Source organism: Pygoscelis adeliae, unplaced genomic scaffold (assembly GCF_000699105.1).
Source record: "Pygoscelis adeliae isolate BGI_AS28 unplaced genomic scaffold, ASM69910v1 Scaffold36, whole genome shotgun sequence".
Classification (NCBI taxonomy): Eukaryota; Metazoa; Chordata; class Aves; order Sphenisciformes; family Spheniscidae; genus Pygoscelis; species Pygoscelis adeliae.
This window is the reverse complement of record NW_008824934.1, coordinates 2,520,874-2,547,608: the sequence shown is the minus strand read 5'-3', so window position 1 is coordinate 2,547,608 and position 26,735 is coordinate 2,520,874. Positions and strand designations below refer to the sequence as shown.

At 39.7% G+C, this 26,735-nt stretch overlaps 1 protein-coding gene across 1 annotated transcript in view; it reads left to right on the top strand.

Moving 5' to 3' along the window:
• Positions 1 to 26,735, top strand: part of RERE (arginine-glutamic acid dipeptide (RE) repeats) — a 181,432-nt gene that overhangs the window by 95,064 nt on the left and 59,633 nt on the right. The window contains 1 exon segment of the mRNA XM_009325270.1: positions 952 to 1,050. Within this exon segment, the coding sequence (XP_009323545.1) occupies positions 952 to 1,050 (99 nt within the window).

The following is a 26,735-nucleotide window of genomic DNA, read 5'->3' as shown; positions in this document are numbered from 1 at the left end:
ATGCAAACCCTTCTCCCTTTTGGGTGTAGGAAGGTAATTCACTTTTTGTCATCCCAGCGACATTTCTTTTTCTTTGAGATAATTTTCAGAAGACGTAAAGCAGGCTCCTCACTAGTCCTTTAGTTCTTAAAATCCCACTGTACTTTGAAGATAGGACAGGCTATAAATCTACAGTGTGCTAAATGTTTTCTATCAAGAGTTAAGAGCTGGAGATTCTCATGGGTTCGTTGTTGAGTGTTCTTTTTAGCGTAGTTGTTTTTCTACCTCACACTGATTTAAATGTCTACTTCAGACAGCTTTTGATCATGTAGATACCGAATTTATGGTAGAAAATAGGGTACGCTGTAGGCTGTGACCAGCTGAAACGGTAATGTTGAATTAGACATACCTAGTTGCTTTTATGTACTCCTGTAGCTATCTGTAGAGGTTTTGTTTCTCTTCCATACTTGTTTTCCAACAGCATGGTGATCTTTGCAGCGCAATAAAAATAAAAAGAATTTTCTGGATGGGTAAACTTGACATCCCATGACTTGCAATCCCTCCTGTATGTTAGTTTTTCCAGTTGGTTTTACTAATCTGAACAAAATCTGCTGCATGAAATACAACTCCTTTTGAAAAACATGTTGGAGCTTTTTAAAATTTTCCTTGGTATTTCTAATGTAAAACGTATTTTTTTTAAATTAACCAAAAAAATCGTCAGGGCTTTATGGGCTCAGATGTTATCTGGGAGAAGTTTAGGAAGGAAGGGGAAAATATAATTGTTTTAATGCTGTTTCTTCTGCTAATAAAACCCCAATTACCCTTCAGGTTGTTTAAATTTCACTTCATATATCAACAGTAAAAATAATCAGGCATAGAACATCTCATGTTGGCCCCCTTTAGCGGTTTTCCTCCAATATCAGATCACTGCTAATTCCATTGAATGATCTATTTGTCTTCTTTATTTTTTAGCTACATGAAAGTAACTATGATGCTGGAAAAGCCCTGCAGCGCTTGGTGAAGAAACCTGTGCCAAAACTGATTGAGAAGTGTTGGACTGAAGATGAAGTGGTAGGGAAATGAATTATTCCCTTGAGCCTTATAGTTCATGTTGCTTCTCTTGCTTTTTTATTTCTTTCTCTTTTTTTTTTTCCTAAAGAGGTTATCTTTATGGGAAAGAAGAGGGGCAAATAACTTGCTGTACAGGATAAATTTTTCAACAATTCTGAGTTAGTGGGCCCTCGTTCGATACACAGAACTTTATTAGACTGGGGAAAATGCCTTCCTAGTAGTAGAATAAGAGAGGAGAAGATCAAGTGATTGTTTTTGAGAGGATATGATAGGGTAAATGAACAGCTGCAAAGAGTCCAGCTACTTCTGGACTCTAAATTTCACTTTCATGGTCACCTCCAAGAAGGCTGGCCACATTCATTAATTGGGGTAGGATGAGATGTAAAAGGCGTACAAAGTATGTTGTCCCTGTTTTTTTTCCTGCTGGTATTGGAGGACGCTTACAGTGTCAGCTCAAGTTGGCTAATGGGAGGTTGGATATCAGTGTTCCTTCTAAACAGAGTTTGAGATTTAAGTCCCTTCTTCCCCTTATACGGAATATTAGAAAGTATTTACTGGCATAGTTCTTGATGGATGAATCTTTGACAAAGAGCAGACCAAAAATAGATTGTCTGAAAGCTGGGATTTAGCCATGTCATCCACATTTACTTTAAAGTATGTAGAAATTGTCAAGCTCCAAAACTGTACTGAAAACAGTGCATCCATCTTATATGTAGCTCCCAATGTAATGGACATGATGAATTTGGGGCATGCAGTGAATATGTGGTGCAGTATTGTGTCCTCGCAGTTATGGACCTGGAATTGCTGAGGGATTTGGGCTCATACACTTTAACAGTCTGGTACGCTGCAAGTCTCATCAGCTTACACAATTAGTAGTCACAGTGCTGGTTCTTCCATATGGCTGCTGTTTCAGCACATGCTGGTGGTTAGTCTTTCTAGGTTTGGGGTTGTAGTGCAGGCAGAGAAGGAACACGTAAACATGTCATTCTTTCCTTCAGACAGAGGTTAAGGTTTTTGATGTATATGGCTTTGGATTGAAATTGTACTGTTGTTATTAGCCTACTAAAAGATCCTGCTCTGCAGTCTGATTAGTGGAAAAAAATAATTCTGATCTGCGAAAGACACCTCTTTGTAAATCTCTAGTTGACAGAGAGGGTGTGCTGCTGGGAAAGCACTTCACACTCAAATGTGTCTGAAAACACACATTTTTTTCTATTTCTGGGTATTTTTCCAGAATTTGGGGGAGATGATATCTGGGGGAGAATTAGTGAAGCAAAGGTGCTTCTTGTGGTTCATTCTGCAGCTTAATTGCTGCAATTGCGAGGTTTCTGCTGGCTTAACTTTCATACATATGATATAATGCAACTGTGCTTATTAAACAGCTTTCTGTAGGGTTGTAAACCGAACCAAATGATGTGAAGTTGGGAGCAAATTATAGATTCTTACTTTGCTGACACCTTTTAAACAAACAGATTCTTAAATATTGCATTCAACACAAGATGCATTTTCTGGCAGCATTTGGAATCCAAATGCTGCTGCATTATAACCCTTTGTTTGTCAGACCTTGCAGCTTAAGCTAGCACACAAGTACTTGAATGTAAAAAAAACAATAACCAAACAACAAAAAAACAAACAAAACCCCCCAAAAACCCCACCACCATGAAACTTGTGTATTTTCAGTACCCAGGAGAAATGCTTGGATTACATCCTAAAAATATTTTGCATTTTAATGCTGATGTTGATTGTGCTTAACAGAATAGATTTATGTGAAATGTAACATGTAAGAAGCCAGTATCTCTTCAGCAAGCTGACTAGGCATGTCTGGTTTTGTGAAAATGGAAAAATGTTGTATTTCCTAGCTCAATAATTAGGCTGCAGTGTGCACTAAAATAGAAAATCAGATGATTGGAAGTTAGTTATGATAAAATATTTATCACAGAAGAACTTCAGACTTGCTTATGGTTTTTACCTTTCACTGTTGGAAAAGCTGCTTCTCTCTGATGTACCATATTGGAATAAACAGGGATAGAAATTCAACCTCTCATGTATACTTACCAGGTATATAAATGAAAAAAATCTGATACAGCGCAAGACAGCATTGCTTATGTAAAAGTGACAAAAGGGTTTTGTGTTTTTTTTTTCCTTTGAATGAATGAATTTTTAAGCTAGTTAGTTAATTGGTAAAGTATTGGAAGAAGTAAATAAAAATAAAAATTTTGTGGCCTTGTTAAGCTACTAATAAAGTTGCAATAATGCTATAAAATAGAACTGATTAATAACGGGTGAAACTTTCGTGGTCTCTTAGCATCTTTTAATTATTCAGACAGTGGCTGGAGAGACTTTTTTTTTTTAAGCTCTCGTTTCTCTGAAAGTCTTTCAGGTAGTTATTCCAATGAGTTATGTGTGCTCTGTCCTTGCGTAAACCTTTTTGCAAGCTAGATTAGGGGTAGGCCAGGCTGTATAAACCTGTATTAACGTCGGCTTATTCTGAAATCCAACAAAGAACCTTTGTGGTAAGGAGGCTGCCTGAAGTCGTAGAGTGAAAGAGGATCATGTGCTAACACCAGTAGCAAAGCGGAGGGAGAGGATGAGTAAAAAGCCTAGAACAGTTTCCTGATAAGTTTTACGGCTATCTTGTCATGAGAGGGAGTTTTGTTTAGGGAACTGACAATCGAACAAATACTTCCAGTGCTCTGCCCTGTGTTTAGTAAGTTTGTATTCATATTGTTTTAACCTCTGTTTTCTCTGCATACATTCTTTCCTACGTTCATGGTTAAATTTTACAGTACCAACACCTCTTTTTCTGTGTAGATTTTTTTCAGTCTCCTTGGTTTTTTTTTCCATCAGCTGCACTATGCTGTGAATGCCATAGCTGCTGCAGCTCAGGGTTTTTTGAGTGGTCCACGTTAAATGGTACGAGAACAGAGCCTTACGAATAAGAAAAAGCAAAGTTTATTGAAAAGTGAAACATTACTCCAAAAGTGCAAACTCTGTGAGTACAGAATAATGATCATTGACTCTATAAATCATTGTCAGTCTCAGCTCGTTTTATCATATTTGTTCTTGTTCTGTTCCATCCAAGTTTCCAGAAACATTTGGCAGCCCTCCAGCCTCAGCAGAGCCAAAGATCAAACTGTGCTCGTATTTATAGACAGCTAAGCTCCACCTGCGCAACATCATAGCATGTTTGTCCCTGGCAGTTTGTAGAAAACTCCAGATTAAAGCAGCTGTACTGCGCTTCTGAGCATTTCTGAGACTTGCAAGAGACGTTTCCTTATTGTTGGTTCTGTGAAACCGAGGAAAACTCTTTCTGCGTGATACAGAGGGTGCTAGAGCTGCACAGGAACTCCACAACAAAGTAATCTTCAGAAAACACTGATGTGTCAAACCCAAAGTCTTGCCAAAACAAATTTTCGTGAGAACCTTGTAAGTGCGTGTCATCCCCCCATCTCATGGTGGCTTTTGATGAGCAGGAGGAAGCCTCTAGTAATGTGGCTGGCTAATAATCCAAGAGACACACTTCGAAGGGAAGTGGAAGACCCCGGTCCAAACCATGTCCTTGTTTGTGCTGGACTTGGAATTAATCTCTTCTTGTGGCCCAGAAAATACCTACTTACTTAATTTTTACAACTTGGATAAATGAGCAGATACCACACCAGGTAGAAAGCTTTGGTTAGTTAACCTCCTTAACTGAGAAAGGCTCTGTGGCATGTGGCCAATTGGAGTAATGTAGATCATGGCTTTTGTTGCCTCAGTTTTTCCATTCCTGCCTTTCTAAATGCTATAAGCATATTCTGCCCCCTGCCATGCATCTGGACCCCAAAGAAGTCGCGCTCCCCCTTCTTAAGTTAATTTTCTGCCACATTTTTAAGATGAGCATCAGAAAAGTTCTGTTGCAGGGAAGATGTAAGGTTGTGCGGCTGGGTGGGGAACGGAGAGCAGAGGGAAAGGAGCACTGGGGCAATGTCAAGTAATTGGGCAGGTGGCAAAAGCAACTGAAGCAGAAGTGTAGTCACATTGATGCAGGGAAAGAACTGACTTAGTACAAAACTAATTCTTAAAACTTACACTTCCCTAAGTCAAAAATGCTCTGTAAGTTGGTTGGTCTATTACTTGCACAAGCATTTTGACCGAGTCCATTTCCAGTGCGCTGGATGATTAATGTAGTCGATTCTGTTGTGCACGCGATAGCAACGCTGGGTCCAGCACAGGTGTCTGTAGTATTCAGTAGTGTTTGTCATATAAGATTGTGTGAGTAACTCAAATTTATTGAAAATTTATTTATTTGTAAAGCTTTTAACTACTTCTGTGGACTGTTGCCCAAAGATAAAGCCTTTCTTGTTAATTAAAACGGCTTTGTTGCCTGTGACCAAACTGTCAAGTAAGAGCTGCTTTGCAATGATCAGAACTGATTAAAATAAAGGATGGAAGCTATGTTATTTTTACTACTGCTTATGTGGTTACAGAGGTTTAGATCAAATTAAACAGAGGATAAAATTTGCCAGTGATTGAATTAAATGGAAGGGTCTGTAAATATGAAGACAGAGGTTTGTTGGTCTCCCTTGTGTTTCTAAACCTATGGCTATTTTTAAACCTTTTTTATTCCAGTATGTAAATTCAGAGGCATGCTGTGAAAACCAGTCTTCCACTCTGCCTAATAGAAGTGGCTAAAGAAACTTCTTTACTGATGCATCTACATGCAGCTCTAAGAGCAGCTGTTTCCTGTTTATAAAGGCTTGTGCTACACCTGACAACAGCAATTTCCAGCAATGATTTGGTGAGGGGGGGTTGGTTTCTCTTGTAATGCTCATGAATTTACGCCTGTGGACAAATTCATTGAGAAATTGTCATATGTAATGCCATATTTAAGCACTTTCTAAGCATGCACCCTATAGACCAACATTCAGCAGCATCACCCGGTTGAATCTTGTTGGTGTTAGGCTGCAGTTTCAAATAGAAAGCAGTGCAGTTCAGAGGAGATGTGTTATTTGGGAAGAAGCCATGGAGCGAGTCCTCTGTTTTGATACAGCTGGCGGCAGTGCCCTCTTGCAGGCTTCCTACCATTGAATGCCGTGTCTGACATGTGGCATGATGCTCGCTGCTAGAGCAAGGTCAGTGTAGCTGGGAAAGGGGGACTGACTTAGCCATTGGGCATGTGTTCCATGTGATATCTTTCACTAATATGAGATTAGAGTAACCACTTCTCTCCTCTCTTTTTCTTCAGCCGTCTTTCCTAGTCTCCCGAAGCCCTGGTGGCACCCAGTCTCTGTAACACTGTTTGTCATTCCATGTGCAACAGTAGGTTGTAGCACAGGCAAGATGTAGTTAGTATTTGTCTTGCTTTCAATGCACTGAGAAAACAAAGATGATTCACTCAAACTCAGCAAGGGATTGTCAGAGTGAAAGAGAAGTGAGCTCTACTCTGCGTCTCATGGTCACCTCTAAAAATGTCTCTTTTAATCTTTGACAGAGTACAGGCATTTTTGATGCAAGCGATCAGAAATCCCTAGTAAGAATGGAATGGTGCTGGTCAATTTGTCTTTTCCAGCTGGAAAAATTTCAAAGCTGACATTTGAAATTGTATTTTGAAACCTGCAGACTGAGTTTGTGGTCTATGGGGAATAAGTACAACAAACCTGAAACTGCGTGCCTATATTTAAACTCTGGTGCTTGCCCTGATGATATGCTGCCTTACTTTCCACAGATTCCAAATGTGGAACTATGATCATTAGCTTCTTTCAGCTTAGGTTAAATTGAACACCCATATTTCCTGGCATGGTTTCAGTGGAAATATTTCACTAGAAAAATTGTCCTTACAGAATTTCCACCTGTCTTGGGACAAAATCTTCCCTGCAAAATGGCTTTTACGCTTCCAGTGATGTTCAGTACAATTCTGACCCTGTGCTTGCTCCGGGTCCAAAAATGAGCTTGTTGTGTACACACTTCCATTTCAGATAAATAACCTATCAAATGGCTATCATTTACAAAGGATACAATGTTCATCTTAAGTTTTGTTAATTTAATGGAAGGGTTTTCAGTTCTGGTATGCCTCATGTATTGGAAACAGTGAAGGAAACAGTCTAGTTCTGACTGTTCTTTGCGTAACAGTCCTGCTGATTTGATCTTACATTTTTGTCCCTTTATTCAGAATGTGCTTTTTTCTGTCTTTTTATCAAAAGTACTAACAAAATCAATACGGCTTACAGAAAAGAGAAATACAAATCAGAACTAAAAGAACCTCTAGTTTATTAGGTTTTTAATTAAACATGATGAACACATTTTAAATAACACAAAGGCCTCAGGCTGAGCTGCATCTAATCGAAACAGATTAAGTCACCCGTCCACACTTGGGTAGTTATTAATTCTGTTTACTTATGCATGCTAGCTAAAGGCAGAGTTCACTGCTGCTGTGTTGCAGTTTATTGCACAGGGATGCTTTTGCTGCATGGAATTGTTCTCCTAATTAGCATTCAAATGTTGATTATGAAGAACACTGGCAAGGCTAATTGAACCACCTTGGAAATTCAGGGCTGTGTCTTCCAAAGTTGAAGAGAATCTGGGTGAAACAGTAGTTTTACATAATTTCTCGGACACTTCCTCCTTTTTCTTTCTACGCTTTCTTTTCAGAGATGTTAAATTCTCAAAAAGTAATTGCTAAGTCTTCCTTAGGAAGAAGGTTTTTTTTTTTACTTGTGCATCTCCATGCAGAACTGTCGATGACACACCATGACGTCCTTGATAACTAGCTTTTATCGTGAAATATGCTGCTCTTTAAATATTTTACATTGTTTTTGATGTAGAGTAGTTGAGGTAAACAACCTAGATTCAAACAACCTCTTAAATTTATGTGCAGGGATAGTTAATCCTTGCTGGCGATAAACCTTAATTGGCCATGTACATGGATTTACAAGTCATAAATTTTAAAATATCCACAACTGGCTTCAGCTTAAAGCTCATTTGTCATAAAATACAAGTGGAGATCCTTCTGCCAAAAATGACAAGATACTGCAAACTAATTTCCTAACATGTTTGCAAGTATTTGTAATCCAGTGTAGCTGGTCAAGAAACTACTTATGCAAAACACATGTACTTATTTACTTGGCTTCTTTGCCTAGAATCATCTTCAAATGTCTCTCATCTGCCCTTTTTGGAGTATCTGCTCACGAAAACATTGTTTTCATTGCTCACTCCTTTGAAACCAGGCTTTTCAGATATGCTAGAAGACAGAGCTGCTTACTGGGGCAAAAATACCATGAAATTTATTTACTGTTCATGTGGCAGCTATAGAAAATGTAATTAATGGCAAAATTGAAACAGAGCCTCTGGAATATTCGGGGGGGGGAAGTCATCAAGGGATATTTGAAAAGGAGGCTGGCATTGTGGGGCTGCATTTGAGTAATTGAGTGGGCTTAGAAGGTTAAGATATCAGTTACTGCTTAGTTTTAATTTTTTTTTTTAATCCACAAAAAGTAAACAGTACAGCTTCATAGTAGAGTGGCAGTTCCCCTACTAAATTAACATTTTCTGGGCTTTAGAAATCAAGCCATCTGATACCATTTGCAAGTGTGTTAATCAGGAACAGTGAAAATTAACTGAGTGTTGAGATAAAAAACCCCACCAAACACAAATTGCCGTGGTCTAGTAGGACCTTTATTTTAAGAAAGAGTGGAAATGTACAGTCTTGCTGTAGCTTATTCTAAGAACTTAGAGTGTAGAAGAACCATCAGTCCTCACAGTAAAAAGTAACTGATGAAGGATGAAATTATTCTGCTTGGGGAAAAAAGTTAGTATTTAAAAGTTGCATAAAATTAGTTACTTAGCAGTTGATGGGTTTACAAAATTAGAAGGTGCAGTATAGCTAGAAAATATAAGGTGTAATGTGGCTAGAAAAGGTGAATTCAGTTTAAACACAGGTTTCTAGACAAAAGATAACAATCTTTTTGGTTGTGATTAACTTGCGTCAGTCTTTGATCCAAGTCCTTGTTTAAAGGGATCAATATTGCACATACAGCACTGGGTTTATTGTCAAGTCCTTTTGGAAATAAGACAGTGAATTAAAAATCAATTATACGTGCAGAAAAGTTTGTGTAGGGCAATCAATTTTGTCCTTTTAGTTTGCAGAAAGATTCCATTGTTTAACCAGCTGTGAAAAGGAATGAATTTTAAAAGCCTCCAGCAAATGAGATAGCCCAAATGGGGTGGGGGAAGTAGATTAAAAAAAAAAAAAAAAATTCAGCATTTCATGTTCAGCAAAGGCTGCCTTCAGGGATAAATCTATAAATCCTGTCAGTGACCTTGGCTTCAAAATGGGTGATTTCACTGTGTTTGCTAATCTTGATCTTTCCACAGCTGCCAGATAAGTTAGTCTTTTCTTAACAATATCATTTTTTTATTTGCTTTGTTTAACCGCCATATGTTTCTTGATTCATCGTCTTTCTGCCTTCATGTGGAATATTTTTATCTTTTAAGCACTTACCATATTGCTGATCCTGAAAAATAATACAACAAATATTTACACTGGCCAGTTGCCACAGCTTAGAAGGCTATTTCTGTGTGGGGACGGAAGCTAAACTCTAAACTCAAAGTTTAACTCCAGCATAAACTAAATAATTTGTAGGTGCTTTCAGAAGCTGGTGTTTTGTTTTGTTTTCTAGAAGAAGGTTTGTAATAGGGAGACAGAAGTGCGTACACATAGTTCACTGTTGCCAAGGGGAAAGAATCTGCTGCTTGAAAGATTAATAAATACGACAGCAGTTGATTGTTGAAACCATGTTTTTCATCTCATTTTCAAGGGCATCTTAAAAATGGAGATCACTTACACTTCCTAGCATTCTCGATCATCTTTCTGTGTTCATTTAAAAATGAGAACAAGGCACTGAGGGACTTGAGAGATTGCATTCGTTCTCCCATAGGGCAAAGTGGTTATTTTATAAATGAAGAGGGCCAAAAAAGCTATCCTTCGTAGTTTCTTAGCAACAGAGCTGGAGTCAGTTTTAATGTTCGTGTATATCTTACAAGTTCTATGTATAGAAGCATGAGCTGTGCAGCTCAGCGGTATTGCAACTGAAACAAAGACTATTCACCCTAGCCTTGTGCAGGGGAAGAAAATAAACCAAGCGTGCTAATACGCTGCATGGACTTGTCTGTCTTTTTTCCTTCTCCCCATCAGATGATACTCTGGTCAATGACACTGTTACTGTCTTCAATACTCTGACCTTTTATTCAGATTTTATCTGCTAAGAGATCCGGAACCTGGTTTAAATATAACATCATCCTATGTCCTGTTCTTCTCCAAAAGGAAACTGAGTCATTATAACAGTAAGAGCATCTGGACAGTGCAGGGATCATCAAAATTCTGGGAGTTTCTGGGGTGAATGTTTCTGCCATAGCAAGCAGAACCAAGTGAGTGAGTGTAAGTCTTCATCTCTCCTGATCACGGTAAAACTTTTTTTGCCCTGTATCTATCTTTGGATGGGGGGGTGCGTCTTGATTCAACTTTAAAAAGGTACCGTGTATCAAAGCTATCTTGCTTACATTCCACTGACCTGTTTACTCTCCATTTCTTTGTACATAACTTAATTTCCAAATTCTGAAATTTAAATTTTTTTAAAGGTAATCCATATTTGTTAATGGTATGATTGCCTTTTAAAAGATTAATAGGATATGTTTCACAGTTTGCTTCCCATTCTGAATGCAAATGTAATACATGTCCTTAGATTTCTGGCTCATGCTCCTTGGTGTACGTTATCCCAACACCCCAACATCTCGGATTGTATGAGTTTGTTTATGCTTTTGAAAGCAATTTTATAATTTAAATACAAGTGTTGGTTAGCTGTCTGTTTTCAGAAGGTTTTTTGTTTGTTTTGGAAATGCTATAAATAGTGTGATTTAAATTTAGGTTCACCTTTTCTAATGGTTAAGGAGGGGTGACTGGTTTATTAGCTTGTATTGGTAGCAACATCCAGAGTTCTTGGTTTGATTTCAAATTATTTCAATAGTCCTGTCATTTCAGTAGTTTGCTTGAGTTTAGCTGTCTTGCAGGTGTTAAGAAATTTAAATTGGTCTACAGGATCCTTACCTCCTTAATATCTACAAGTGCAATTATAATATAGTAATAAATAGTAGAGAAGTGCTTTGATATTTTTCCATGTTAAGTGTACGATAGAAATCTCCAGCATCTTTCCAAGCAATTTTGGCTTAGTCTAAATTGATACAGGGAAAAGTGTTTCATTTTGGAATACTTATGTTGGAATTACACTTTCTTAAATACATAGAGCCCAGGAACGGATTACTTGATCTGGCAAATCGCTGTTTTGTTTTGAAAGAGTTGTTTGCTGTCAAAACCATGGGAAATGGCAATTTGCTGTTCCTAACAAGATTGCTTTAAAAACACAAAAAGCCCCACCTAAAACAAAGCAAGTGCAGAGACAGATTACAGTGTTGTCTCCAACTTGGCGAGATGACATTTGATTCCCCCCTCCCCCCCAAGTTTTTTTTTCCTACTGGTAGTGTGGATTTTTTTGTCTTAACCTTGACTTCCATTCTGTTTGAACGTGGAGGCCGTCAGCTCAGGCTAAATAAGGGGAATCCTAAGGCTAGGCTGTAGCTGTAGAGGGTGTAGGTCAAAGAGGTCCAAGAACGAGCCGAGCTGGAAACAGGCGAGAGTCTCTTAGTCAGAAAACAGTATGGAGCTCCGTCCGTGCTCCCGCGCCTGGCAGGGCAAAGAAGTGACGTTCTCTGTTCTGGTGCCGTGGCAGCAGTCGGTAGCAGATGTTTGTTGCCAGAGCAGCGTTTGCCGGCGTAAGTGACTCTCTGTGGAGAAGCAGCAGAGAGGCCATGTTGCTTTCTTGGCCAAGCTGCAAATATGGAAGAAAACAAAGTTGTTTTCCAGTGTCAAACGGTAACTAACTTTAAATGACTATCTAGCTTCCTAGATCTCTTCCTAGCATCTCCACGCAATGAAAGCTGAAGCGGGGATTGGAGCGGGGAGAGGAAAAACCAACTAGGTTTGTCACCTGGCTTGTGGAGGGTGAGAGTGCCAAAACATGCCACCTCGGAAAGCTTTAGTATAATTAAGGTTATGTTTGAAATGCAGCACTCTTGCTTGCAGCTTTGATTTTAATGTTGAAAAAGGTTCTTTTTTTAACAGGTATTTTGATTTTTCTAATAATTACGGGAAAAAAAAAAAATTCAAACTTTCTGAATGTCACTAGATTCCTGTGGTTCTGCCTGACAGCTTATCTGAGAATTTAGTATGGCCCGGTGGCCATTGCAACAGAAAATGACAAAATACTCCTTCAGATTGGTATAGTGAGATAATTCGTATTTAAGAAACTTCGATTACTGTCACAGTATGGATGCTCTGTGTGCTTTAGTGCTCAGGACTTATCTTTCTTGCACAAGCATAAGCAGTATGAATGCCAAAATACACCTCATTTGCAAGTTCTGTTTGCATGATAAATTTTGTTTTTTCTAATCTTCCCGATCAACAGCACCAATTTTTTTTAATCTTTCAGATGACATAAAAATGCATTTTAATGAAGCAAATGATATAGCTTTGTCTCCTTTTGTGTATGAGCGGGGCGGCCATATTCAATTAGGCTGAAAAATGATCATTTGTTCTATTACAGGCTGTAACAGAGTGAGTGAAAAAACTGTGATCCATGACCAGTTGCTCAGCTTTATGCTACTTAAATCACTTGCCGTTCTGTCAGTGGCTCTGAATCCTCTAAGGGAGCCATTATTTAGTTTAAGTTTGTGGAGGTGTCACTTGTTTGATAATAGGCTTCTTCTGTAGTGGATGCATAGTGACTAAATATTAATCATTTTCTGCATCCATCCAAGATTCCTTATTAGTTACAAGGGTAACAGTGCCAGTAAAGCTAATGATTATACTGCCATAAAAAGAATTTGACAGCAAATTAGGACTTGATCCAGAGAGATACTCAGTACCTGCTAGTACTGAGGAAGTCTGCTAGAGCCGGGGAGGCTTAAGTTCCAAGTCTGGCCCCATGTTGCTTACGTGGCAAATGTGAGGGGTTTCATATGATGTGGAAGGAAACTTAGATTTGAGTGTGGAAATGCCACCTTAGAAGAACACTGTTTTCCATTTCATAGTAGCTGAGTAACTTAACTTTTAACCTTTTTAAAAGTTTAAGTAGTCAACACAGAGGAACCCCAACGCAGCAGTCCCTGGGCAGCTTGTAAATACTGTCTGTGCTTCTGCAAAGGTTCTCTTAAACTACCATGTGGTTCGGTTTCCTCTTCCTTCCTCCTTGTTTAAGTGTTGTGTAAAAGATGTGTTGTGTTGATCAGTGCTCATGAGGGTGCATTTAAAAACTACTGCTTTGTGCTCCTTGTCCAATGTTGCTTTTGTAGTTTCATGTGCCTGTGGTTTTGAATATATTGTGGTAAAGACTCAAAGTGCATGTAGCTTCTGGGTTTGTGGTTTTGCTTCAGCTTTTGCTGGCCTCTTGGTATCTCACTTGTTCCCCTATCCACTTGTGCATGATCCACCGTGTTTTTTCTTATTCTTTTGTTCCTTTCCTTCCTTTCCTCCTCTCCCCCCCACCCCGCCCCCTTTCATAGTATCCGCTCAGATTTATATAGCTTTTAGGCTACATGGGGAGATTGATCAGACAGGGGCTTATGCATTTAGAGGAGCTAATAAATAAGTATCACAGCATATTACCCTCCACTGCATTGGAATAACTTCAAACACTCAAATCAAACATTCCATTTGTTACAAATTGGGGAAGGCAAAAGAGGGCACCTCTGTTTTATTAGGGTGTGTATTTCATTTATCTGTTATGGAAGATATTGTCCAGTTCTACGTGTCTGGGGAGGTAATTCCGTAGTCTCAGCACCACTTCCCCCTTGCCTCCCTCCCCCCAAATATCTACCTTTCAAGTTTCCTTTGCCAGTGTTCGCCTTTGTTATAGATGCATTTCTGGTCCTTCATTTTCAAATCTTTTTTCTTTTCTCTCTTATTTGTGGGTCACTTTTTCATATTTGGCACACCCCCCCAGTAGATGTTTTTATTCAGAGCCCCTTACACAAAAGAAAAGGGAACTTACGAATCGTCTGATTCTTTTTAAAATTACTTTTATACGTTACTGCCAAGATCACCGTATGAGCCAACATCTTCCTCAGTAATTGGATGGCTGCGTGGCAGAAGTGTATCATTCACTTTACTGAAATCTTACATGCTTCTGACAAAAATACAATGGATAATTGAGGGTAGTGGTGTGGGTTTATGACAGGAGCTTGCAAGGAACTGAGACCTTGTGCGGTGGGACTTACTGGTTAAAAATAATAAAAATAATAATTTAATTATAATTAGAAAGCTTAGCTGACCATTCACCTAATTTGTTACAAGCAGTCTTGCTGATTTTGGTGCTCGGGTGCTGCTTGTACCCACACTGGCAGCTGGCAGTAGCTAAAGAATTAGAATCTTACAATTAGGACAGCATTGGTGCTATTTATTACATTCTGATTCTTTTAAATATAAGGTTATGAAGACAATCTTTAATTAGCAATCAGTCAAAGTCCTGGAAAAGGTTAGGCCTTTTTACTTCCTTATTTAGAGAGAAGGCTACGTTACGCGATTTCAGCGTGGAGTCTTGTAAATTGGAGGGAAATGCCGCCACTCTTCCTAGGAACCGCTACATGTACATAGCTGGGTCAGACTGGGCTACACAACTGAAATAACAAATTCATTAAGTTACTTGAATGCCGAATTTGGGTGTTCAGTTCTTATAAAAGTGTCAAAGGCTGTGTGTCTGTAAGTATTTGGAAATTAGTCTCCTCTTCAAACTGTCACCCATCTTCTAAACAGTGCAGAGTATCACAAGTCATGTTTCGGTTGCCTTGGCCTCGGCCTTCAGAGCTTGTGAGTAGCAGTCACAGACACAAAACGTGCTGCCACTGTTGCCCCAGCCCACGTCTAAAGAGGGAGTTCAGGGGCTTGCTCACGAGCTAAAATCTGCTGTCTTTCAGTGGAGACACTATTATATACCTAGATTCCCCTGTGATTTCTCATCTCTAACTTTTTTGACTGGCAGAATTTTCTTATAATAAAAGCTTCAGTGGAAGAAAGAAAACACAGGTTAAAAAGCTTAAATTATGAGGCTTTGGAGACTGAACTTTCTAAAGAGCTGTATAGAATTTGCAGTGTTCTGAATATGCTCATTTTGGTCTTAAGTGTTCATGGTCTTCTGATACTGTATCATCTTAGGTGAAAATGGGAATTACTAAATTTTCATTTCTCTGTAACTAAAAGAGTATGAAATTCTTGAAACGCATCAGAACACCCTATTTTTGTTGTAAACAACTTGGCAGGATGAAGAACTCCTGTCACAGGAGGAAGCTTGCTTTCTGCTCGATACAGGAAAGATCTCTCACTGAGGATATGTCTCTTAGCTTGGAATTTGATTTTGTCATCACTAGTTGTCGTGGTTTAACCACCAGCACACTAGTATTTCTTATATCCAGATTTGCGCTCTCAGGTATCTCTTCACTCCACTGCAGTCAGTGGCAGACTTACCCTGAGAGAAACTCGGGAAGTTTGCGGAGGTTGCCTCATGTCATTTTAGTAAGGGTTACAAACTGGAATTTGTATCTTAGTGCTTGAACTCAAACCTGGGCATTGCTACCGCGAGCAGCCCTGCTGTTTAATTATTTACTTGGTGAAGTCACCTGCAGAAATATTTGCCCCTCTATATGTGTAATTTCCTTGGGGATTCTTACCACCATTTTGCCTCATTATTCTTGGATTTGTTCATTGCTCTAAAGTATGGGAGCTCTTGAAGTGGTTTTATTTGTTTCCTCCTGTCATTTGCATAAAGTCACTGTTTGAAGGCAGAAATAGTCTCCAGAATAATTGACAATAATGGTTGAAATCCCAATGGAACAATATTTCTGCAATAGGGAACTTCCACTAGAAATACTACGTTCAAGTCTTGAACGGATCGTACAGTATATTTCAAGTAGTCAGAGTGCAGCTTTTTTGTGCTTAGTGTTACAAATTGACTGAAAGGACAAAAAAAAGTCACAGTGAAAGAGAACAACTTCAGGCTTGCGTAACTGTTAAACTTGAGTAAACAGACGTGTATTTTCAGAACTTTGTATGATCTGTGTAACAAAAAGAAAATTTTCTGGGGAAAAAGACGGAGAAAATGGAAATGTTCTGATGTTTAAGAGCTCAAGGGGCTTGTGGTCTGATCTTGCTTGAACTACAGCTCATGGGTTGGGGGCTGGTATATATCTGTGTTCACCCACCCATGTTATTGCCTAGAATGGGCATTTTAGTATTGATGATTTAATGGAGATCTGCTTTGTGTTAGTGGGCAGAGTGGTGTTCCCTACGGTATTGTAAGTTGAGTAAAAATCCTGTTGTTAAGAAAAACAGTACGAGGAGAATGAAATTCAGAGGGAGGCTAATAAAGGATATTTTCCTCTTGGCTTGTTTCTGCCCAGTAAAGGTGAGGAAACATAAGGAACGTCTTCAGCCCTGTGGAAGATGATAGACATTCTGACGTTGGCATTATTCAAGGAAATATTCATAACTTTTAAAGAACGCACTGGCATTGCAGCTTTCGGTACAGGTGTCTGAGATTCAGAGTATGTGAGGAAGAGAAAGGTTAATATTCCAAACTGATGTATGAGAACCATGCCTTTGGAGGAAAGGTGGTATAGTAGGGCATTGTTTATATCTCCCAAGTGCTGCTTTTCTCTTTTGGTTCATATTACATATGCTGCTTATATGTATTTTTATCTCTGCTTTTGGATTCTCTACTCCGGCTAGTTTCATCCTGTTAAAAAAAAAACCCCACCAAAAACAATTGGAACTATGAGTTATTTTTTTAGAAAATGCATTTTTACCAAGTCTGGGTGAGCATGAGTTTGAGAAATAAAAAGCAAATAGCTTTTTTTTTTTTAGCTTGAAGTTTGCAGGTTAAGTGCTGAATTTCTACTACTTACCTATATTAAAGGGAGGTACTTTCATATGGGAAAGGAAGTATGTCCTTGAAAAGGAACATGTTGTCCAACTTTTTACTTGCTCTTTAGTTTTGATGTATAAGAAGGCTTTTTGTATATTAGCATTTTAACAGCAGTTTAAAATAACAATCAGAAATTAATCTCTTTGTGTACAGAAAAAGGCAATCTGAAGTATCATCAAAAGCAAGCTTTCTGTTGTCTCTTGGCAGCAGCACATTGTTTTGCTTCTCTGGGTCACAAATGTGCCAGACCTTTATTCTCTTTAACTCTTAAAATGCATCTTTAAAAAATCATTTATGTAAAAACACACTCAAATCATTTTAGCTTTGTTTGCAGCACTGAGAAACTGTTGATTACAGGAGACAACAATCTACAGACAATGTTATATAAATAGAAAGCTCTTTTGTTGTCAATGAAGGCAGTCTCCAGTTTGCTTTTTAAGATTTGTGTCCACAGAAGGGGATAGTCTTAGACTCACTGTGTGAAGCCTGGTTTATGGACATGTGCAACGTGATTGTTTTCTGAAGATCACGAAAGAGCAAATGTCTCAGGGAGGCTTTGTGAGCAGCTGGAGTGTTGCACACATCTGGATCGGCCTGTCATGCCTGCATAGGTGGACCCTTACGGCTGCCAGCAGAAGGTCTGTCATGGGCATTTAAATATAAATGCGGGCAAGTTGGCCAACCGAGTTTCTTGCTGGTGGAAATGATTAAGTTTAGTAGAAGAAGGAAATGCTTGCCTGTGTGTTAAATATAACTGCCTTTCTGCACTGCTGTTTAGAGGAGAGGTGTGCAGAGTCCTGAGGGATTGTGCATTTCCAGCCTTCTGGAGGTTCAGGACTTGTTGCTCTTTGGAAGATCTTCCTGCAGCTCGACCCTCTGTTGCAGTGCCACCAGGGGGTGAGTTCTCCAGACCTGGTTTGGAAAAATGAATGCCTCCTCTTCCCACCCTTACTTTATTAGAGGAAAGTAAATTGCAAACAGAGCAGTCTTCAAACAAGAGTGCTCATCTGTCCCTGCCTGCTCATCTGTCCCTGCTTGTTCATCTTTCTGTTGAAATGTGGGACCATGCAACTGCAGTAGTGTTAGGATGGATAATAGTGCTTGTAATAATCCACGAATTGTTTTTCCAGAGTCAAGGTTGTTTATCAAATACCCCTTCTAGAGCTCAGGAAAAGCAAAGTCAGGTTTTCTTTTTCCTCCCGCTGGTGCTTTAATATCCAGCCTTTTTTTGATCTGTGCATCAGCTTCTGATGTGCCACTGTAGGCTGTTCTTAGATCAGGTTTCTTGGCGTGCTGTTGACTTTATCTCGTTTACCGGATCACATTTCTGTTGCCATACGCTGCGTGATCGCAGCCTCCCCGCAGCTTTTTAACAATTAGTAATTGAGCAGGAAGTGTGTGTTCATTACAATAGCCTTTTGATTTTGATTTTACAATCACGCAGTGTTTCGCACAGAGCAGAGGCGGGGGAGGCACTTCTCCCGAACACGTTTTTGACAGAGAGAAGTCTGTTGTTGCAGCCACTTGGCTATTTGTCAGCAGTTCTCAGACATCCCTCTTGCGCAGGTTGCTTGGCAACCCGGGCCGGAGCCATCGCACCGCGGCCAGTGCATTTCCAAGAGCAGGTCGGTAGATGATTTATCGGCGGGGCTGCGAGCGTGGTGAACCCAAGAGGCAGGACTGGACCTTTTAACAGGAACCAACGGGAAACGTGAAGGCGAGAGGGAGACTGGCTGGCTTGGGAGCATTATCTGGGGATGTGCAGTGAAAGCACCCAGAGCCAATAATCAGAGGGCACAATTAGAGAAAAAATAAAGGCTCCTCATTTAGACACAATTGATTTTTTTTGTTGTTGCTGTTTTCTTTTTCTCATCTAGGCTCTCGCGCAGAAACAGGTACAGTGCAGAAGGTGAATCAGAGCTTTGCGTACTGCTTTGGGTGAACCCAAAGTCTCTCTCTTTATAAAAATAGCTCTGTTAAAATACTGATGGTAAAACAAAGCTGGGGTTAGCACATAAGGTTAGCAGCACCCTGACAGCTCAAAGCCTGGGGTGAAGGAATGGTTGAATTCTCCCCCAGCTTTGGAAATGTCTGAGAGCTGTTGTGTCACCTTCAATATCATGTTGCCTTTCATACAGACTTTTGCATTGATCCCTGGCATTAAACAGAGAAGGGAAAGAAGAGTTTTATAAACTGGCATTTAGGTAGTAGTTCATGTGTGGTCAAATGTAGAACTCTTCCACCACCACCACTCCCCCTTTAAAACATCACTTTCAATAAACTAAACTGAAGGAAATTTGGATAACCTTTAGGTAAGCACCCCAGTTCCGTTTCTTCTGCTAGCTTGTAAGTCCTTTTTCCAGAATAGTTGTGATGCGGGATTGGCAAGATGTGGAAAGCATGTTGACGAGCATTTTTGCATACTTCTGAGAAGGCGAAGAGGAGAGAAAGGACAACGAATCCACTTTGACCTCTTGAATGGCAGTATAAATACTTTATTGAAAATTCTAAATAAATGTGTTTGTAACTAGTAATCCTGCTCTGCATGCAATCTCATTTAGCCAACTGTGTATGCAAATGTGCTATTAATGTGTTTGCATCCAGTATAAATATACAAATCTAATCTGTTTATATATGTAATTTACACACAGCTGTGCTCATGCTCACTTAATACCAATATTTTCAGCAAGTGAGAGGTATCATGGGAGATCTATTGTTCAAAACAAAAGCCAACAGTGCAGCACCATGGAAGGGGGATCATTATCATTTCAGGATCTTTTGGCATTCCCTTGAGGGAGTCTGCTTAATGACTTTCCGTCTGTGTATATGGCTACGGATGTGCGGAACACAGGCTCTGGTGGATGTTCTGTGCTTCTCTGCATCTGTATAATGCTTTGGTGTTGAATCCCTTACAGTTTGAGGTAGGGTTTAATTTTTCAGTATATTTTTTCAGGAAGACAAAGTGATCCGATTGGGAGGGAAAGCTAATTGTTCGGCACCTTTAAGCCTTTCAGCTGATACATTTCTTGTCGGTTTGTTTATAGAGGATACTTGATCTTACAGGCGTATGGCCCAAGGAGTGTAAGATTTTTATCACATGTAGATGACCAGCAATGCACTCTGAAGGGGTGCTTTGAATATCCAATGAGAACTTTAACGCTTTTTAATATAGAATGGTATCTAATGAATACCGTCAAAATATTTTTGTTTTTCTGTAATGACTTTGAGTAAGAGGACTTGGTGAAAAAGAATTTTATTTTCAAAATACCACAAAGGTTAGAGGACAATATTGTCTTGACACAATAGCACTATTTCATTAAAATAAATTGACAAGAAAAATAAACAGCCCAGAATCTATTAAAAGAAAGCTGAATTTGGTTTTAGTATGTATTTTGAGCTACGGTCACAATCTGCTGAATGAAGAGGCAAATTGAGTAAGTATATTTTGGAGGCAAGGGATGCTTTCGACCAAAAAAAAGTATCTATATGCACACCCACATGCATATATATGATTATTCTCTTCCAGTCTTGCTCTACAAAATGATCACCTGCATGTGTGCCTTCTCGCTTGGACTGGAAGTCTGGAAACATGTTTGTGGCACAATTTAAGAAACGTTTACCTGTTTACAGTTGTGAAAGGGGACTGTTAAAAAACAAAAACAACAAATGAACTTGTCTCAAAATCGGTTACTTTAAAATTTGTAGTTTGTAATTAAGCAGCAAGAACTGGCATTGCAGGGGTTGGCTGGCATGTATTACTGCTGATGTTTCACTGTCATAGCTAGCTGGTGCAGCGTACAGTGTAGGATCTTTACTTGCTGTTATTCCACAACTTCTGCAAGCCAAACAGATCATGAAAGAGCTTGTGTGTATAGTGTCAGTGGTCATCAAAGCACAGACATTCCCCTACAACAGAGGTCTCTTGCAACAGCAATTTGTAGTAAGTGGTTGCAGACGTCTTCAAGCAGTTGCCAGACTGTGTGAACCGTTTCCCATACCTTTGTGTGGTTGTGTCGGAGAAGAGAATAAGGTCCTTCAAATCATGACCTGTGCTTCAGTGCAGCCTCTTCAGGAGACTCTAAATTGCAAGTTGGTGCCAGCCTTACTTCCTGCAGGAGTAGACAAAGAAGTGCTGTGGTTAGAGATGGGACAGAGCAGTAAACTTAACCTGAGATGTTGTAGGCTACAGGCAGATAACACTGAGGGAACAGTGGGAACATAGGTACTTTTGCAAAGATGTCTTATTTCTGCTTGCATGCTTGAGATCTGCACACATCATTGATACAATGCTAAGGTCTGTGGAACAACATGCAGAGACATTTAGGGAGGGCTTGTGGTGTCTTTCTATTCAGTTTGTCAGCTAGGTGATTTTTGCAAGCTTGCTGTTAACCGATGTAACACGCAACAGCACAAGTATCTCATGCTAAGGGTAAAATCGCTTGCTACTTCAAAATTAAATTCAAAACACATTAAGCAGAGTTACGGTAGTGACAGGAAACAATAAAATGAAGTTCAGAGGAGGTTGAAGCATATCCTGTTCTCCCAGCAGCAGGGCATGTTAAAGGAACATAGCAGAGGCCTGAATGTAGATTTTTCTTGATAGTTCTTTCCCAGTGGACTGTGGTTTTTTTTTTTTTAAACAAAGGTTTCAGGTGATCTTCGTTGAGTCATCATGCTCATTCTACATGCTACTGTCACAACCTAGAATATTCTGTTAACTTGGGACCAATCCTTGTCTGTGGCAAGTTGCTCTGAGGACATGCGTTCTCGGGCCAAGAAATTTCTGCGGAACGTCTCTCCCTTCTGCCTTCTCCTGTACGCCTAGAAAAGGGTCTTTCCCCCTCTTTTCTTTTGTAGCTGTCTCGTCTCTTTAGCTGACAATCTGTGCATCTTAAAATTGTGTGGTGGAAGTCTGACTGTCCTGTTCTCTCTCTGACTGGACAGAACATCTGCCCGTCTCTCCACCTGCTTCTCCATCATGCAGCCTTCCCGGGCTCAGTGCCAGAAAGCATTTTCCCCCGGCTTTAACCAAGCCGCCAGTCCCCAGTCTGGGCTGTTTTGAGAAGGCAGGACTGAGAGAAAGCCTGCCAGCTAAGGCTGGAAGTGGATGGGGCACGGCAAGGGCATCTCAATCTGACTGCAGCTTCCCATCCCCGAGACACCTTCCCTTCTCTGGCCACAGTCCTAGCTGGTGCAGCATCTTAGGGCCGTTGGCCTTTTTCTGGGCAAGAGCGTTCAGGGGACAAAGCAGCTTGTGGAAAGAGTTAAATGGACATGCTATGTGCCTGCAGTGGTTAGGTGGATTCTGAGGATAGCTTGGATATGTGTGACAGCTGCATTTTCTTTAACTTAAAGTACTTTTTTTTTTCCCCTTCATAGAATTTCTTACTGAGCAGTACTTAGTCCTGTCTGTTACTGAGCGTATAGAATTCCTCTGAGGTAAAGATACAATAAATACTAGCATCATTTTCTGCTACAGCCAGGTATAGTTTGGTTGAAAAAAAAAATTGTGAATAACACAAGTTATGTTTTTGTGAGAGATACATGACATCTTCAGGTTAAACTGTGTTTTCTTAAGGAAACTCTCAGGATACTTCTGTTTCTAGAGGACAGTATATATCATTTAATGTTATCAGCAAATGCCTTTAATTGCACTGTACACAAATAAGCAAAATATAATGTTAAAACTCAGCCAAGCTTTTAAGAAAATGTACTTTGTGCACTGAAGTTCAGCTAGTGTGCATATACAATGTCTGCATGCTAAAAAATTGTTTGGGACAATCCATGAATGTGCTGCACACTTAACAGAAGTTTTGCAGCTATAACCAAATCTCATTTTCTTTTCAGAACTGCCATAATTTTTCGTCTTGTGAAATTTAAGAAATAAAGATGCTTTTATGCATTTAGTGTTTATTTGCTGTTAACTATTAAAACCCCGTAATTTCTCCTACCATATTTACTATAAAACTTAAAAAGGCATATTAAATATGGAAGATGGTGGCAATGTCAATTGGCATCTGCCTAGAAAACCTTGGGCCTTTCAAAACATGCACTGTACCGACTGCTTTCATGATAGCAACATTTTCCATTTTTATATGCTTATAAATGAGGAAAAGGTTGAGAGAAGAACTTGCTGTTCTTGGACGTAGTCTAAAGAGATTTTTTTTTTTTAGAAAGATTGAGGGAAAAAAAAGAAGTCCTTATTTCCTGGATTGAGGAAGAACAGAAAAGGCTCTGTGCTTGTGTGTTTGTAAATACAGTGCATTACAACGTGCTCTTCACTAATTAACCAGGTGGAAGTCATAGGAAGGGAATGAAATAGCACATGGATTTTCTTAAGAGAAAACACGTTTGATCTAAACCTGACTGAAGCAGCACCTCGGAAGAGACATACTAGTAGCAGTTATGAATTTACAGTTTTATCAGAGTCATCCTTCCTTGCTGAAGCCCATGAGGTTCCAGTTTGAAATTCTTAAATTGATTAAACAGATTGTTTTTGTACTAGATGTTATTCTTGCATGCTTTTAGAAACAGCTTTATTTTAGATTTCTGCAGTAAAGAAGAAAACTGAACTGGGAACCTCAGTTCACAGTTAAAACCAGGGGTGCTGAATTTCAGCATGCAGCAGCAGCAAATTTTTCCTGCCAAGCTGTAATCTCTTGATAATAGAAACCCTGACGCATAACCTTAACTACAGCTTTGCAATGGCATTATCATCACATTGATAAACATGCCATCTGAGCTCTGTTAGCCAGAACATAATGGCTTTGTGTATCTTGTCATGGTATTTGTTTCTTGGGATAAAATATGGGACCTGCAAGTAACACATATGCAAACATTAACATGCTTGTTCCTTGTTCTTCCTTGGTTATTTATAGCTCCCTGTTTACACGTTGTAGCAGGATACTGCAGAATCTAATACATTTCATTGGGGAAGCTCAAATTATAAAGTGGTATTGGGAGATCTTGTGTTGTGGCTGGTCAATAGCCATGGTAACCACTTCATAAAATGTAATGGTGTTGCCTGTCAACATTGACCTAGCAGGCCATGGGATTTCCTGGTGCTGCTTCACAGCAGTAATTATCCATAGCATTTTTTAAAATTGTGTTACAGTTTGTCTTCAGTGAACAGTACAAACAATAATGCTGACAGAATTCTGTCATAAATAATGTTTTAAACGTAAGTAGTAAAATTGAAATGTTTGTCTTAAAAATCCAAATTCTGTACTTGTAAAAACTCAAACCGTTGTGCTCTAGAGCCACTTCCACTTCTTAGCAAAACTTCTTTCTCGTGCATCCATAGGTTCAAGCCTCATTGTTCTACCAGCCCTGTATTGTAAGACTATTTTAATTCAGCAGCTGTCATTTTCACATGCCTTCTGTGAGCAGTGCAACATCTCCTGCACCATTAAAATGCAGACATAGAATTTGTTACGTGTCATTTGTGCAGAGCAGAGAAAATTTAAACTGTGTTATGCAGTCTGTTTTATGAGACGCTGGAGAGCAACAGGTCACTTCTGATTTGGTGTGCAACTATTCAGTTCTTTTATATTTAAAAACATTTAGAGGTCTCTGTTGTGCTTGACTTGGAGAAAAGAAGTAGCTGTTCTTGCTGTAGGCTAAGGGAGAACTAAACATGATGCCTGAGTTAATGGAAGACTAGAATAGGAAGGAAAATCTGAAAAAGAAAATGTTTTAAAAAACCTTGATCATTTTGTTAAGCTTTAGAATTTCTGTCTAAGTTTCTGAAACTAATTTTTGTGTGCTTTGTTGTTCTCTGTGTATCAAGTGGCTCTCTCTTGCCTTTCAACAGAGGCACACGACTATTTTATAGTTGGATATCTTGCACTGCCTCAACGGCCTCGTATGTAGGCCATTCTGTATGACACCAGTAAAGGTGACGGCATAATTGGCCATCAAAATTTCAGAATGCCAGAAGGATATTCAAATTTGGAAATTTGGAACAGCATTTAAGGCTCCCTCTAATTCTGTTATTCATATAGGCTATTTGCTAGGCTTACATTCCCAGTAGGGATTTTTAACATCTCCCGAGTTCAAAGGAAAACAGTTTGTCATAGGCTTTTTAAATACAGAGTTGAATCACAACACAAATGTAAAATAGTTTGTTTAAAGGAATCTTAAAAAAATAAATAAAATGGTCCCCTGAGAATTCAGATATACCCTAGTCAGTCTTTGGCAAGATGAGGAACAGGGAATCGAGGCTTTTCATGCAGTGGACCAGATTGCTCTCTCATATTTCCCTGTGCTTTTTCATCCATGGTTGGAGTGTTCCAGCTCTGGCTGCTTCTTATTCCCCTACAGCTTTTTATGTTACCGTTTCCTATGTATGCTCTGTTAACTGGTGCTGCAAAAGCATCGTACGTCTGATACAGTCCACGAGGCAGTGATGTCAAAGCCAGGAACTGAGCTGCATCGTTTAGAATCTGAGTTCCCTTTGGATTGCCTGTTTTTAAATGTTTCTCGATCCTAGTTGATTTTCATTCTTTGTGATAAGCTGCAGACAGGAATTATATTGCTCTTTGGGATGTTGGGAGCGGTACGAGGGCTCGGTTGTTTGCCTAGTTGCTGCTGCCATCTTTTCTTGCCCAGAAGCACAAAACAGAAGAGGTACGCATATGGTGCCAGGGGTGATTGTCCTCCCCCTCAATGTAATGAAAATTCCTTGCCGTTCGTATGGTAAAAAGTGAGAAGTATGTGTGTGCATTAGTGACCAGTTACACATTGTAGGCAGTCTTGGTATCTTGCTCTGTAGATATTTGTGTGACTTCGACCTGTGAATGGGGGACTGGTACCTTGCTAATAGTAAAATTTGCCTTGTCCAGGAACCCAAGCAGCCCTGTCACTGAACTTTTAAACTCCGGAGTGCTCTGTTCACTGGTTTAAAAGGAGCAGGTGGGTATGAGCAAAACATATACTGGAAGGGAGTGTGATCTCAAAGTATATACAACCGGTAGTTGTCTCTGTGCCCCCAGGCATGTTCTTGGAGAACCCTAGCAGTCTTGCTGGTTTTGAGGGTCAGGGTTAGGTAAGGATAGATCCCTGTGGGAGCATATCTGCAAAATAATATACATGAGATTCCAAAGAGACTGCTCACTTATATTCAGCATTGTGGTGGGAGCTTATGAGGTGTACGGAGCACTATTTTAGTAGTGAATTACCCTTTCTGGGATTCCTTATCCACTTCACAATATGGAAGCCTCTAATCACCTGCCCACCTCCTTCAAGTAGATGTTTGCAAGAAGATGTGGTCCAAAATGCATTAAGCCGACTCGAGGTATGTTTCTCTTTAGAGAATTACTAATTCTCATCTCCCCCAGAATGGTAGGGCCCACATGCTCAACATCCCTCATCTTTTTTGCAGGCAGAATTTGGTATTTGCTGGTGTTTATACCTGTATGCTTATTGTAGGAAAGGAAAAAGTCCTCAGGACTGGCCCTTCCAAAAAGAGGCACTCTGTTTAGTCTTAATCTCCTGCTACACTGATTCATGGTGGTGAAATGCTGGGGGGTGTAGGTGAGACTGGTCCCAGAGCTGCTGCAGGCTGAGATGGATAGCACGCTGCAATGGATTTACCGAATGAAGGTGCTGGCCCCAGAAAGAGAGGAGGAGGGGAGCGAGCGATGCTTACAGCTGGAGGCTGAAGAGTTATCTTGCGGGGGGGGG